Source organism: Astatotilapia calliptera, chromosome 3 (genome assembly GCF_964374335.1).
Source record: "Astatotilapia calliptera chromosome 3, fAstCal68.1, whole genome shotgun sequence".
NCBI classification, from domain to species: domain Eukaryota; kingdom Metazoa; phylum Chordata; class Actinopteri; order Cichliformes; family Cichlidae; genus Astatotilapia; species Astatotilapia calliptera.
Genome location: NC_137424.1, coordinates 73,391,950 through 73,408,753, shown reverse-complemented (window position 1 = coordinate 73,408,753; position 16,804 = coordinate 73,391,950). Strand labels below are relative to the sequence as shown.

The 16,804-nt window shown below is 45.0% G+C and overlaps 1 protein-coding gene across 1 annotated transcript in view; it reads left to right on the top strand.

The window, feature by feature from the left end:
- Window positions 1-16,704, top strand: part of LOC145425781 (uncharacterized) — a 95,631-nt gene extending 78,927 nt beyond the window's left edge. Inside the window, exon 2 of the mRNA XM_080299112.1 lies at window positions 13,378-16,704. Within this exon, the coding sequence (XP_080155238.1) occupies window positions 13,378-16,497 (3,120 nt within the window). The 3' untranslated portion in view covers window positions 16,498-16,704. The remainder of the gene's footprint in view (window positions 1-13,377) is intronic.
- Window positions 16,705-16,804: the final 100 nt, after the last annotated feature.

Genomic DNA, 16,804 nt, shown 5'->3' with positions numbered 1-16,804 from the left:
CAGTGAAATCTAACGCACATGGCAAACTTCGCCGACGATATTCTAGGGAGGAAAATATACACATCAGCCATCGGCCATTTTGATGAACGCATACGCCCCCTAGAGCGCGCTAACTTTATTAACAGCCACACAAATGCAAAGCACACATCAAACATAAATAGACTATTTGACTGTCTCCATAATTGAGAGCATTTTCTCTTCTTATTTCAACACCCCCACTTGCTCTCATATTATGATGCTCTTAAGCAAACAAAAAACAACAAACAAAAGGTTTCTTCCTCAGTACTGTATACATGTCCGTATACCATGTTAATGCCCGAACATAAACTTCTCAAACTTGAACAACTTAACTTTTGTTGCAGGCTTTGTCATTACATCTGCAACCATCTCTTCTGTTGAACAATAATCCAGAGTTATTTTTCCTGCACTCACAGTTGACCTCACAAAGTGGTACTTTATGTCAACATGTTTACATCTCTGTCTCGTCACAGGATTCTTCGCCAACGCAATTGCACCCTGATTATCTTCATGAACTTTTGGCGGTGCATATTTTTGTCCATCAATACCTTGTAACAGTTGCATTAGGTACAAAACTTCTTGTAGGGTTGTAGCTAAAGCCATGTACTCCGCTTCACAGGTAGATAATGCAACAGTAGGTTGTCTTTTGGTTTTCCATGAGATTAAAGGACCATCTACAGACAAGCTTATGCAATAACCAGTTGTACTCCGTCTGTCTGTTACATCAGCTGCCCAATCAGCATCGCTGTATGCCCACAACCTCAGTTCTTTGTTGTCACATTTCCTGTAACACAGTTCTTTCTCGGTTGTCCCTTTCAGATACCTCAGTACATGTTTTACTGTAGTCCATTGGTCTTCAGTTGGCTCAGTAAAGTACTGTGAAAGTTTACTGACTATAAAACTCAAGTCTGGTCTTGTGCATGTAGCCAAATAGATCAGACTACCAACTGCCTCTCTGTACCTTTTGACATCACTCATCATTTCTGCATCATCAGCATAGTTCAGTTTTTGCTCACAAGGTGTCTGTCTTTCTTTACAATCCTGCATGTTGAATCTTTCAAGTATTTTTTCCACATATTGTTTTTGTGACATTTTTACACAGTTATCACTCTGGTCAAAATCTATACCAATGAAATGTCTCAGTTTACCCAAATCCTTCATTTTGAATTTTGCTGCAAGCATTTTCTTCACAACAGTTAGTTCACTTTCATCACTAGCAGCAATGATCAGGTCATCCACCCATACTATCAGAATCACCTTCTTATTTTCTGTCATTTTTGTGTAAACACAATGGTCAGCGGGGTTCTGCACAAAGTTGTTCTCACTCAGATATTCATGCAACAACTTGTTCCAATTTCGGCCTGATTGTTTTAGCCCATATAGCGACTTTTTCAACTTGCATACCAGTTTTTCATTTGTGTCGGATTTTACCTCATAACCCTCAGGTTGTTCCATGAATACCTCACAATCTATTGGTGCGTGAAGATAGGCAGCTTTAACATCCATCTGATGTAAAAGCATGTTTTCTTGTGCTGCCTTTTGCATCAACACTCTGATACTAGTCAGGTTAGCAGTAGGGGAAAATGTTTCTTCATAATCCACACCTATCCTCTGACTATATCCTTTAGCAACATAACGTGCCTTGTACTTCTCAGATCCATCAACATTGTTTTTGACTGCGTACACCCATCTACCCCCCACTGTCTTCTTACCCTCAGGCAAAGTGGTTAAGGTAAATGTGTCATTTTCACTTAGTTATTGCATCTCTTCATCCATTGCACTGACCCATTTCTCTGAGTTAGATGAAGTTATTGCTTCCTTGAATGTTTGGGGAATGTTACACATTGCTCTGTAACAATAATCCATGTTTGTAAGTACTTGATCACAATCCTCCTTATCAGTAACATATTCACTTAAATACCCAGGCCTCTTTCTCACTCTGGAAGGATACCTTGCAGCCTCGCAGTCGAGTTCATTCTCCTGTGACTGGCTGCTCATCTCAGACATGCTTACTGGGATCTGTTCCTGAGTATCTGTGTGTTCTGTACTCACATCAGTCTGTTCTCTGGTCTTGGTGAACCTGTTTGGTGTCTCAAAGTCACCCTCATCATCTGGCACCTTGTCAGTCTGTGTTTGTCTCTCTACTCTTGTTTTAGTCTCAAACTTCACCAGTCTATGCTTTTGTACTTTCCCACTGTCTGGGTAGTAGACCATATAAGCTGGACTGTTCTTGTCATAGCCAACAAAAATTCCTTTCTCACACCTTGAGTCTAGTTTTCTCTTGTTCTGCCTGTAGGCATAACACACTGACCCAAATGTCTGCATCCTGGAAAGGTTTGGCCTTCTTCCTGTCAGCATCAAATATGGTGTCTATTCTGTGCGTCTGTTAAAACATCTATTCCTCACTACAGCTGCTGTTTGCACTGCGTAAGTCCACAACTCTTTAGGTAACTGCTTCTCTATTAACATACACCTGGCCATATCAAAAAGAGTGCGCCAATTGCGTTCTGCAGTACCATTTTGGTGTGGTGAGTATGGTGCTGAGGTCTCATGCCTGATTCCATTTTTGCTAAGGAGTGCCTGATACTCATTTCCCATAAACTCTGTTCCATTATCAGACCTGATACATTTAACTTGCCCATACGGGGCTGTATCAGCCAAAAACTTCTGTGTCGCTTTTGCTGTGTCACTCTTGTTTTTCAGAAAATACACAAACACTGCACTGGAATAGTCATCAGTGAATGATAGTGCAAATCTATATCCATCTCAGGACTCTGGGTCTACTGGACCAGCTAGGTCTTTGTGTGTACCAGCTCTAAGGCGGTTTTGGCTCGTGCATCAGGGTCCCTGTTTCTAGTTTGAACAAACTTTCCCTGTGTGCACACTTCACAATGCAAGACAGATTTGTCTGTTTTTCCTTTGATTGCCATACCATCAACAACCCCCTGTAATTTCTGAATGTCATCATAATTACAGTGACCGAGAATTTCATGCCATGTTTGCATGTCATAGCAACCCTTACACTGGTCTTTACCTTCAGTGTTTACTGTTTGTAGGTAGTACAGTCTGTTGTACTCATGTATTGGGAACCTTGTACCGTCTTTGTGTCGCAGGGTGTCTTTTCCTTGCTTGAAGATCATAGTTGCCCCATTTGTGGCACTGCCCCCTGCTGTCCATCAAGCAAAACTCTGCCTCCCCTCTTTGCTCTGCAACTCCAGTGCACTTGGTGCCGTCAGCCAACTCTACGTAGTGTGACTTGGGCTGGAAACTGTCGTCAAATCTCCTGAACTTCGTTATATCTGTGACAATATGCGAAGTTGCCCCTGTGTCCACCATCAGACCCTTTTTGTTGATGCCATGCTCTGACTGGAACGCTGCATCCTCGCTGCTTACCCGGAATGCGTAGTCTTTGCTACCCGACTCCTCAGAAACTTTCCGTGCGTTGTCTTGCCGCCGTTTCCGTCTGCATGTTGAGTCCCGATGGGTGGTGCTTTTACACTCGCTGCACCACTGCTTGCGCTGACACGTCCTGGCTTTGTGTCCTTTTAGTCCGCATCTGAAACACACTATGTCTGCGTTGCCGGCCCCACGGTCATTCGATTTTTCAAACGTGGAATTGTCGCTCGGTCTTGCACGTGCTTTCATGATGTTGTCATCTGACGCTGCGGCGCGCATTTTCTCTGTGTCTTCAAAGCTTCGCAGTTTAGTTTTAAATTCAGCAAAAGTCACTTCAACTTCACTTTGTGTGACATGGATAGCAAACGGTTTGAACGATTCTGGCAGTCCCTTCAAAACCATACCAATAGCCCATCACTCAATGTTTCACCAGCATTCCTCAGGGCTGTGATTATTGTCTCTGCTCGTATCACATACTCAGTCACACTCTCACTGCTGGGCTTTTGGAGCGAAGTGAGTTCTGTATACAGGCTAATTATACGAGGTTTTCCTTTACCTGCATAATAGTTTCTTAGAATCCCCAGCGCCTTCCGTCCATCGTCCGCTGGATCAGCTCCGCGTAGGCCTCTGCATTCTTTGCTCCGTCTTCTTCTCCCTCCACGTCGGTAGGCTGCCTCAAAATAATGTCTCTTAAACCCTGCAAACGAAGGTGGCCCAAAAATTTCGTCTCCCATAGTTCGTAATTCTTTTCGTCTCCATCAAAAACTAGCCGAGCCCAACGGCTATTTGACTCAGCGGCTCGTCGGCTCATGGCGCTAGCATGGTATGCTAATCCTCACCGAGTGCACAGTACGTCGCGGCGTTTCTCTCGGTGGCAAAAAACAGATGGACGCTTTAGGAAAACTTCTTAGCTTCCTGGGCCCATAACCTGTTGGCAGAGGTATGAAAATGCGCAGTGAAATCTAACGCACATGGCAAACTTCGCCGACGATATTCTAGGGAGGAAAAAATACACATCAGCCATCGGCCATTTTGATGAACGCATACGCCCCCTAGAGCACGCTAACTTTATTAACAGCCACACAAATGCAAAGCACACATCAAACATAAATAGACTATTTGACTGTCTCCATAATTGAGAGCATTTTCTCTTCTTATTTCAACAGGCTGTGTCCCAATTCAGGGGCTGTGTCCCAATTCAGGGGCTGCACGCTTGAAGTACGCATTTTAAGTGCGGTTACGTCACCGCCATGCGACCACGGCTGTCCCAATTCGAAGTGTACTTCAAATGCATACTACAAATGCACCGTTGATTTCCCCAAATATCATGCGTGGTCTGTTGTACGTTTCGTGGTCCCATATATCCCACAATTCATAGCGCGGCAGTGGGTGTGGAGAATTTTGCCGCAAAATACGGCAGAAGGGAGCGGCCGAAGAGGTTTTTGTTTTTTTTCGAAACGTTATGGAAATCATAAAGCGAAGAGTCAGACATTCCAGTTCAGTTTGTACAGTAGACATACAAGGCAAATAAGAGTAACAATATACAGTACAATGAAATAAGAAGGATAAATAAATAAAGGATAAAAAAAGAAAAAAGAAAAAAAGGTGGGGGGATGTGACAGACTTCATAACAACTTTGTACTTGAAAGTTGTGACAGCTCATTCGTTAAACATTTCTGAATGAATTTCAATCAATGATAAACCTCTTTTATTGGAAGTTAATTTAAGAGAGTTTAAGTAATATTCAATATATATATATATATATATATATATATATATATATATATATATATATATCCCTGCAAACATTCAGATTAGTGCAGCATAAATTCATTCATGAGGGGAAATTACAGTGAGAACATGTGGAGGCTGTTAGGTGGATAACATGGTGAGTTCAGTGCATTGATGTGACATTGTCCTGAAGGATTTAGTTATTCTTTATGGTCAAGGTCAGGTGTTCGTCAGCCCCCTATCAGAGCCTATATGGATGACCTCACCATTACAACATCATCAGTTCCCGGGTGTAGGTGGATCTTGCAAGGTCTTGAGAGACTCATCTCATGGGCAAGGATGAGTTTTAAACCTTCCAAGTCAAGATCGATGGTACTGAAGAAGGGCAAGGTGACGGACAAGTTCCGGTTCTCAATTTCAGGAACCATTATTCCATCCATAACGGAACAACCAGTTAAGAGCTTGGGGAAACTCTTTGACTCCAGCCTGAAAGACTCTACTGCTATCCAGAAGGCAAATGAGGAGCTGGGAGCGTGGCTTAAGGTGGATAAGTCCGGCTTGCCTGGAAGATTTAAAGCCTGGATCTACCAGCATTCCATCCTGCCCCGAATCCTGTGGCCCTTGCTTGTCTATACAGTTCCAATAACTACTGTGGAATCCCTTGAAAGAAAGATCAGTGGCTTTCTTCGTAAGTGGCTGGGACTTCCCCGCAGTCTCACCAGCGCTGCCTTGTATGGGACAAGCAACAGCGTGCAGTTACCCTTCAGTGGTCTCACAGAAGAGTTCAAGGTGGCTCGCACACGAGAAGCCCTACAGTACAGAGATTCTAACGACTGCAAGGTGGCATCAGCAGGCATTGAGGTAAGGACAGGAAGAAAGTGGAAGGCTGAGAAGGCAGTTGAGGTGGCGGAGTCACGCCTAAGGCAGAAAACACTAATGGGGGTCTTAGCAACAGGGGGAGCAGGCTTGGGGTACGTCCCAAAGGCCCAGGTCAGCAGGGCACAGGGAAAGGAGAGACACCAGCTACTCCAGGAAGAGGTCCGAGCAGGTGTGGAGGAGGAGCGAGTAAGCAGAGCTGTAGGCCTTAAGCGGCAGGGAGCATGGACAAGGTGGGAGAGCACCTTGCAGCGCAAGGTCACCTGGGCAAACATCATGCAGGCAGACTTCCACCGGATCCGATTCCTAGTGCAGGCAGTATACGACACTCTGCCAAGCCCAGCAAACCTCCATCTGTGGGGAAAGACCGAGACACCTGCCTGTCCCCTGTGCTCTGGAAGAGGGACCCTAGAACACCTCCTTAGCAGCTGCCCAAGGGCCCTGGCCGATGGTCGGTATCGTTGGCGGCACGACCAGGTGCTCAGAGTAGTTGCTGAAAAGATTGCCTCAGCAATCAGCACCAGCAAGCATCATCATGCTCCGAGGAAGGCAATCTCTTTTATTAAGGCTGGAGAGAAACCCCAGGTGCGCCCACATTTGACAACTGGCCTTCTCAACACAGCCTCTGATTGGCAGCTACAGGCTGACCTGGGTAAACAACTAAAGTTCCCTCAGAACATTGCAAAAACATCACTCCGGTCAGACTTGATAATTATTTCTGAGGCCTCAAAACAGCTGATCATGCTGGAACTCACAGTGCCCTGGGAAGAGCGGATTGAGGAGGCTAATGAAAGGAAACGAGGAAAATACCAGGAACTAGTGCAAGAGTGCAGGGAAAGGGGCTGGAAGACTTTCTATGAGCCCATAGAAGTGGGTTGTAGGGGCTTTGCAGGACGATCACTCTGCAAAGTCCTAGGCCGGCTGGGCGTGGCTGGGGCAGCCAAGAAGAGGGCCATCCAGGCTGTGAGTGAAGCGGCAGAGAAAGCCACAAGGTGGCTGTGGATTAAGAGGGCTGATCCGTGGGTAGCTACTGGTACGCAAGTTGGGGCCTGATCACCCCCGGCTGGGTCGCCTGGGCGAGGGTGTATGATGTTGTGAGACCCAAAACACCTGATGACCCTAGGATACATCACTGAAGATGCGTACCAGTGCATCCAGGAGATGTGTCTTTATAGTATAGTGAGTTCAGTGCATTGATGTGACATTGTCCTGAAGGATTTAGTTATTCTTTATGATTAAAGAAATTGCACTAATTTATACATATTTATTATAAATAATCCTAATTACACATCTTGCTTCCATGTTTGTATCCTGTGTCACTAATACATTTTATTTTAGTTTTATACTTTGATCAATGACCTGCAGAATCTCCTTATCATATTTACGAACCATGGCTGTTGTGTGTGCCTTCGCTCCCTTTTCACTTGCGCTAGACCCCCAAAATGGCGGATCGGGCCAAAATCCTTTCCACGCCCACACCCGTGACATCACGCTCCAAAGCCCTATACCTTGGCCCAGTATGTTAAGCCAACTGTCACAAACCTGCTGGTCAAAGTGGACTGTGATCTGAAACTTGACAATTAGATCAAAGCAGTGGTAAAAGCTTCTTTCAGCTCAGGCAGCGAGCTAAAATAAAGCCAATTCTTTCACAAAGGCACGTTGACACAGTAATCAATGCCTTTGTTAGCACTCGGTTGGATTACTGTAATGCACTTTATATAGGGGTCAGTGCTTCAAACATCTACAGAGCGTCCAATATCCTGCAGCTTGAAAGTTTGAGCACATTTCCCCTATTTTAGCTTCACTTCACCTGCTGCCCATTTCTTTTTAGGATTCCTTTTAAATTATTTTATTTGCTTTTAAAGCCCTCCATGGCCTAGTCCAATCTTATTTCTCTGAGCTGCTACAGCCGTATATACCCGCCTTTCTCAAGTCAGCTGATCAGCTGTTCCTGAATGTACCCAGGACTGAGCGTAAACGCTTTTTCTGTAGCAGCTCCAAAACTGTGGAACAACATGCCTTTTGAGATAAGACAGACCTCTTCTGTGTTTTTTTTATTCTATGCTGTTTTAATTTTGATGTATTATGTGTTTTATTTTTTTACTGTTTTGTTTTATTCTATCGTTCTTAACCTATTTGCCAACACCCTTAACGACTTTTACTGCCGTTTTGACGAGCCATCAGGCAGCTTTCACGCCTCCAACGGCCCCAACAATAGAGACACTTTGGAGACATTCCCCCACCTCTCCCCCATCACGACCATCAAACACTTCACCTGCAACACCCTCCTCCTCACCCCACACAAAGGAGGATTTCACACCACCTCCTCCCACCAAACTCTTCATATTCATGAAGCAGATGTGAGGAAGCAGTTTAGGAGTCTGAATGCTCGAAAAGCTCCCGGCCCAGACGGTGTGTCTCCTGCCACCCTCAGACACTGTGTAAACGAGCTGGCCCCAGTGTTTTCTGGCATTTTCAACTCCTCACTGCAGGCATGTCATGTGCCTTCAATATTGATTCAATCAATATTGAATCGGTGTGCAACTTTGCCAAAACAATGTCGGACTCTGTAGTTTTCTCTGGTCCCCTCCCCAATCAGACCAGGAGTGACATGTTTAGCCGCACGTTATCCTTAAATTGCTGGCTGTCTGAGTGTTGTCCCAGAAACGATGTGGGCTTCATAGATAATTGGCAAACCTTCTGGAGGAAACCTGGTCTTGTTAGGAGAGATGGCATCCGTCCCACTTTAGATGGAGCAGCTCTCATTTCTAGAAATATGGACAAATTTATTAAACCCCCAAAATATGACTACCCAGAGTTGGGACCAGGAAGCAGAGTTGCAGTCTTACACGCCTCTCTGCAGCTTCTCTCCTCCTGCTACCCACCCAAAAACCCATCTCCATAGAGACTGTGTCAGCTTCCAAAAAGACAAAAAACAAACTAAAAACCAGCAACAAACAACTTAAACATAAACAATTACAAAGAAAGAACAATACAGTATCCACATCTGAACCAAAGAGTAAAACAGTGAAATGTGGATTATTAAATATTAGGTCTCTCTCCTCCAAGTCTCTGTTAGTAGATGACTGTGGCGGAGGTGTGGTCCCGGGCGCGTTAGTACATGACTTAATAATTGATCAACAAATTGATTTACTCTGCCTTACAGAAACCTGGTTGCAGCAGGATGATTATGTTAGTTTAAATGAATCAACACCCCCGAGTCATTCTAACTACCAGAAATCTCGAAGCACAGGCCGAGGGGGCGGTGTGGCAGCAATTTTTCACACCAGCCTATTAATTAATGAAAGACCAAGACAGACTTTTAATTCATTCGAAAGCCTGATGCTTAACATTGTCCACCCCAGCTGTGAAACTCAGAAACCAGTCTTACTTGTTATCATCTATCGTCCACCTGGGCCTTACACAGAGTTTCTGTCTGATTTCTCAGACTTTATATCTGGTTTAGTTCTGAGCTCAGATAAAATAATTATTGTGGGTGATTTTAACATCCATGTAGATGCTAAAAATGACAGCCTCAACATGGCATTTAGTCTGTTATTAGACTCAATTGGTTTCTCTCAAAATGTAAAAGAACCCACCCACCACTTTAATCACACTCTAGATCTTGTTTTAACATATGGCATCGAACCTGAACATTTAACAGTGTTTCCTGAAAACCCTCTCCTGTCTGATCATTTCCTGATAACATTTACATTTACAATAATTGATTACACAGCAGAGGAGAGTAGACTTTATCAAAGTAGATGTCTTTCTGAAAGCACTGTAACTAAGTTTAAGAATATAATCCACCCACTGTTATCATCTCCAATGCCCTGTACCAACACAGAGCAGAGCAGCTATCTGAACGCTAGCCCAACAGAGGTTGATTATCTTGTTAATAATTTCACCTCCTCACTACGTACGACTCTGGATACTGTAGCTCCTGTGAAAACTAAGGCCTCAAATCAGAAGTACCTGACTCCGTGGTATAATTCTCAAACACGTACCCTAAAGCAGATGACTCATAATCTGGAGAGGAAATGGCGTGTCACAAATCTAGAGGATCATCATTTAGCCTGGAGAAATAGTTTGCTGCTTTATAAGAAAGCTGTCCGCAGAGCCAGAACATCTTACTATTCATCACTGATTGAAGAAAATAAGAACAACCCCAGGTTTCTCTTCAGCACTGTAGCCAGGCTGACAAAAAGTCAGAGCTCTTTTGAGCCAACCATCCCTTTAACGTTAACTAGTAATGACTTCATGAACTTCTTCACAAATAAAATTTTTTTCATTAGAGAAAAAATTACCAATAATCATCCCACAGATGTAATATTATCTACAGTTACTCTTAGTACCATTGATGTTAAGTTTGACTCTTTCTCCAATTGATCTTTCTGAGTTAACTTCAATAATTACTTCCTCCAAACCATCAACGTGTCTTTTAGACCCCATTCCTACAAAACTGCTCAAAGAAGTCCTGCCATTAATTAATTCTTCGATCTTAAATATGATCAACCTATCTCTAATAATCGGCTATGTACCACAGGCCTTCAAGCTGGCTGTAGTTAAACCTTTACTCAAAAAGCCATCTCTAGACCCAGCAATCTTAGCTAATTATAGGTCAATCTCCAACCTTCCTTTCATATCAAAAATCCTTGAAAGAGTAGTTGTCAAACAGCTAACAGATCATCTGGTGAGGAATGGTTTATTTGAAGAGTTTCAGTCAGGTTTCAGAGCTCAGCACAGCACACAAACAGCTTTAGTGAAGGTTACAAATGATCTTCTTATGGCCTCTGACAGTGGACTCATCTCTGTGCTTGTCCTGCTAGACCTCAGTGCAGCGTTCGATACTGTTGACTATAATATCTTATTAGAGCGATTAGAACATGCTGTAGGTATTACAAGTACTGCGCTGCAGTGGTTTGTATCATATCTATCTAATAGACTCCAATTCGTGCATGTAAATGGAGAGTCCTCTTCACACACTGAGGTTAATTATGGAGTTCCACAGGGTTCAGTGCTAGGACCAATTCTGTTTACATTATACATGCTTCCCTTAGGCAGTATCATTAGAAGACATAGCATACATTTTCACTGCTATGCAGATGACACCCAGCTCTATCTGTCCATGAAGCCAGATGACACACACCAATTAGTTAAACTGCAGGAATGTCTTAAAGACATAAAGACCTGGATGGCCGCTAACTTTCTGCTTCTTAATTCAGATAAAACTGAGGTTATTGTACTCGGCCCTGAAAATCTTAGAAATATGGTATCTAACCAGATTCTTAGTCTGGATGGCATTACCTTGGAGGAACCTTGGAGTCATTTTTGACCAGGACATGTCCTTCAACGCACATATTAAACAAATATGTAAGACTGCGTTCTTCCATTTGCGCAACATCTCTTAAATTAGAAATATCCTGTCTCAGAGTGACGCTGAAAAACTAGTTCATGCATTTATTACTTCCAGGCTGGACTACTGTAATTCATTATTATCAGGATGTCCAAAAAACTCCCTGAAAAGCCTTCAGCTAATCCAAAATGCTGCAGCAAGAGTCCTGACAGGGACTAGAAAGAGAGAGCATATTTCTCCTGTTTTGGCTTCCCTTCATTGGCTTCCTGTTAAATCCAGAATTGAATTCAAAGTCCTGCTCCTCACATACAAGGTCTTAAATAATCAGGCCCCATCTTATCTTAATGACCTTGTAGTACCTGTTGAAATCTCCCAATTCTTTGAATCTTTGGGCTGAAGGAAGGACAGTACTCGGTGTATAAATGCTCAATCAACAATCATTTGTACTTTCAACAATACAGAGCATTTGAAACGTCCGGACGGGAGAGATGCCTTGCAGAGGGTCAGGAGCATGTCTCAAAATGGTAGAAACTTTCACAGACTTTTATAGCTAGTAACAGCCCCCCTCCTTGTCATAAAAGCTGCATCTTCACAGGTTTTTCTAATTCTTAGCGAGACTGGCTCCTGACCTTGCCTCCCTGTCTTTCTGTGTGAAAGTAGGAAGGGGGGTAAGGAATGTGGTTTTAATCTCCTCTCCCCAGACACCAAGTCTCCTGCTTACAACCTTCTTCATATGATTCAGCAATAAAACATTTCAAGAAAACAGTGTAAGACATTCACAGCCGATCAAGGATACAGAGTGATGCACACTTTATCTAATGAACTAAGAAATGATTATGTTTCTTTTATTCAAGAGTATAATAAAGACTAAACTACATACATAGCACACCATCAGAACTAGAGGATAATATATGGCCTACAGCTGTTAACCTAATTCACTACATTGACTACTGGTCATAAAATGGCATATGTTTAACTACTAGTCTCAACATACCATATCACCCTATTAGAGCGCTCCGCTCTCGCTCTGCAGGCCTACTTGTTGTTCCTAGAGTATTTAAAAGTAGAATGGGAGGGAGAGCCTTCAGTTTTCCGGCCCCTCTTCTGTGGAACCAGCTTCCAGTTTGGATTCAGGAGACAGACACTATCTCTACTTTTAAGATTAGGCTTAAAACTTTCCTTTTTGCTAAAGCATATAGTTAGGGCTGGACCAGGTGACCCTGGATCCTCCCTTAGTTATGCTGCAATAGATGTAGGCTGCCGGGGGATTCCCATGATGCATTGAGTTTTTCCTTTCCAGTCACCTTTCTCACTCACTATGTATTAATAGACCTCTCTGCATTGAATCATATCTGTTATTAACCTCTGTCTCTCTTCCACAGCATGTCTTTATCCTGTCTTCCTTCTCTCACCCCAACCGGTCGCAGCAGATGGCCGCCCTTCCCTGAGCCTGGTTCTGCCGGAGGTTTCTTCCTGTTAAAAGGGAGTTTTTCCTTCCCACTGTTGCCAAAGTGCTTGCTCATAGGGGGTCATATGATTGTTGGGTTTTTCTCTGTATCTATGAAGCGCCTTGAGGCGACTTTTGTTGTGATTTGGCGCTATATAAATAAAATTGAATTGAATTGAATTGAATTGCTTCAGTCCTCTACCATAATCCCTGTGCCCAAGAAACCTAGGATCACTGGACTAAATGACTACAGACCCGTGGCTCTGACATCTGTGGTCATGAAGTCATTTGAGCGCCCGGTTCTCTCCTATCTCAAGACCCTCACGGCCCCCCTCCTGGACCCCCTGCAGTTTGCATACAGAGCCAACAGGTCTGTAGATGACGCCATCAACATGGCCCTACACTTCATCCTGCAGCATCTGGACTCCCCAGGAACCTACGCCAGGATCCTGTTTGTGAACTTCAGCTCTGCCTTCAACACCATCCTTCCAGACCATCTCCGAGGCAAGCTTTCCCAGATGAATGTGCCTGATCCCATCTGCCGGTGGATCAGGTTAAGTGCGCATGCGCCAACCAGCGTGCAGCCTGTTACAGTCGCTCCTGCTTTTATCTTAGTTTAGCTCTTTTTTCTTACGTATTCTTTTTTTTTTCTGACTTGTATTTTCCTCCGTTTTCTATCTCTTACTCAATCATGTGGATTGAGAGAGTTTTTGTTCTTCTGGTGGCCGTGGAACTGTTACTTTTATCATGGAACGGGACCGCGGCACATCTCCTACACGCACGGACTGTTTACTCCAGAGATCAGCTGATCGCCCTGATGCCGGCCGGCTCGCTGGCCAGGCCCGCAGAAGTACCAGCTGAAATTTGGAGGAAAACACATCGGGGATGCAGAGGTCAAGGACAGAAGAGAAGAAAAAAGGTGACGGTGAGACAGCGGAGGCTCGAAGCGAGGAGGAGGTTTAAACCGTGTCTGCTGTCTATCGTGATGGGAAATGTGCGATCGTTGGCAAGTAAAATCGACGAGCTCTCAGCACTGGTACGGAGTCAGAGGGAATACCGAGAGTGTAGCCTGATGTGTTTCACCGAATCATGGCTGCACCAGGTCATTCCCGATGAGAATGCTTCCGTGGAAGGCTTCCACACTGTTCGGGCGGACAGGGACAGCATCGCTAGCGGTAAGCGTAAAGGAGGTGGGCTTGCTGTTTTAGTTAACAACCGGTGGTGTAACCCTGCCAACATAACAATCAAAGAAAGGATTTGTTGCCCGGACACTGAACTGTGTGCTGTTGGACTCAGGCCGTATTATTTACCCAGGGAATTCTCTCACGTCATCTTGGTGGCTGTTTATGTTCCCCCCTCTGCTAACCCCACAGCTGCATGTGACACTATCCACTCTGCCATAGCTCGGCTACAGACTCAGCACCCGAGTGCCTTTATTGTGATCTCGGGTGACTTCAACCATGTATCACTGGACAATACACTACCAACATTCAAACAATATGTGGACTGTCCCACCAGGGGAGAGAAAACTTTAGACTTACTGTATGCTAACGTCAAGGATGCATACAGCTCCTCCTCCCTCCCCCCACTTGGTAGGTCAGATCATAACCTGATTCACCTCACCCCCCGCTATGTGCCAATTGTGAGGAGGGAACCTGTGACCACCAGGACTGTTAGGAGGTGGTCAGAGGAGGCCTTAGCAGAACTACAGGGCTGTTTCGAGGTGACCGACTGGGAAACACTCTGTGAGCCTCACGCCGAGGACATCAATGGGCTTACTGAGTGTATCACAGACTACATAACTTTCTGCACCGACTCCATTGTTCCAGCTCAGACTGTTCATTGTTACCCAAATAACAAGCCGTGGGTGACTAAGGACATCAAAGCCCTCCTCAACAACAAGAAGAGGGCTTTCAGAGGGGGCAACAAAGAGGAGGTGAGGAAGGTCCAGGTGTTACTAAAGGACAAGATCAGAGAGGCTAAGGACAATTACAGGAGGAAGCTGGAGTGGAAACTCCAGCAGAACAGCATGAGAGAGGTGTGGAGGGGCATGAAGACCATCACTGGATTCAGGCCAACCAACAGCAGGGGAGCTGAGGGAGGTGAGAATAGAGCCGACGAGTTGAATCTGTTTTTCAATAGATTCGACACCACAGTGTCTGCTCCCACCCCCACAACCTCACCTGCAGTCAGCCTGGAATCCAGAGCCACACCACTGTGCCAGCCTCTCTCTTCACATGTTGCCTCCTGTGAGATTCCTGACACCCCTCCCCCACCCATCACCTTCACTCAATACCAGGTTGAGATGCAAATGAGGAGACTTCACTCAGGCAAGGCTGCTGGACCAGACGGAGTGAGTCCCCTTGTCCTCAAGGCCTGTGCCCCCCAGCTGTGTGGAGTCTTTCATAAACTGTTTATGCTGAGTCTGAGTCTGCAGAGGGTCCCGGTGATGTGGAAGACATCATGCCTCGTCCCTGTACCAAAGACGCCTCGTCCCAGTGGCCCCCAGGATTACAGGCCCGTGGCACTGACCTCCCACATCATGAAGACCCTGGAAAGGCTCATCCTGGACCAGCTGCGACCCATAGTAAGACCACATCTGGATCCCCTTCAGTTCGCTTATCAGCCTCGTCTCGGAACAGAGGACGCCATCATCTACCTGCTCAATCGTGTCTACACCCATCTGGACCAGCCGGCGAGCACTGTGAGGGTCATGTTTTTTGACTTTTCCAGTGCTTTCAACACCATCAGGCCGACCCTCCTGGGTGATAAGTTAGCAGCGATGCAGGTGGATGCTTCTCTGGTGTCCTGGATTGTTGATTACCTGACAGGAAGACCACAATATGTACGTCTCCCACAGTGTGTGTCTGACAAGGTGATTAGCAACACAGGGGCACCACAGGGGACTGTCCTCTCCCCCTTCCTCTTCACCCTCTACACCACAGACTTCAGCCACTGCACAGAGACCTGCCATCTTCAGAAGTTTTCTGATGACTCTGCGGTGGTTGGATGCATCAGCAGGGATGATGAGACAGAGTACCGGGCTGTGGTCGACTCCTTTGTCACGTGGTGTGAGCAGAATCATCTGCAGCTCAACGTGGCAAAGACCAAGGAACTGATCGTGGACTTCAGGAAGACCAGGAAACACTTGACCCCTGTTTCAATCCAGGGGGTCAGTGTTGACATTGTGGAGGACTATAAATACCTTGGAGTACACATTGACAATAAACTGGACTGGGCTAAAAACACCACAGCACTTTACAGGAAGGGCCAGAGTCGTCTCTATTTTTTGAGGCGACTGAGGTCCTTCAACATCTGCCAGAAAATGCTGAGGATTTTCTATGAGTCTGTGGTGGCCAGTGCGATCCTCTATGCTGTTGCATGCTGGGGGAGCAGGCTGAGGGTCGCAGATGCCAACAGACTTAATAAACTGATCTGTAAGGCCAGCAATGTTGTGGGGATGGAGCTGGACTCCCTCAAGGTGGTGTCGGAGAGGCGGATGCTGTCCAAGATAAAGACAATGTTGGATAACACCTCCCACCCACTCCATGACATGCTGGTCAGTCACAGGAGCTCGTTCAGTGAGAGACTGAGATTACCGAAAAGCACCACTGAACGACACAGGAAATCATTCCTGCCTGTGGCCATCTCCCTGTACAACGCATCCACTTAACACACTGTTTGCTGCTACAACTACACATGTTTCTTTTCCAAATATTTATTTATAAGTGACTTATGTATGTATGTATGTATATATATGTATATATTGTACTATTCTTAGTTAGTGTATTGTCTGTCTTGTCTTAATGTTGGTTTAAAATGGAGCACTGTAACAAAAAATAATTTCCCCCAGGGATCAATAAAGTATTCTGATTCTGATTCTGATTCTGATGACTACTGAAACCCTGAACCTTCCTTCCTCCAAAACATGGTCCTCCGAGCCGGAGTAGCGTTAGCGTCATGGATTCACAGCAGCCATT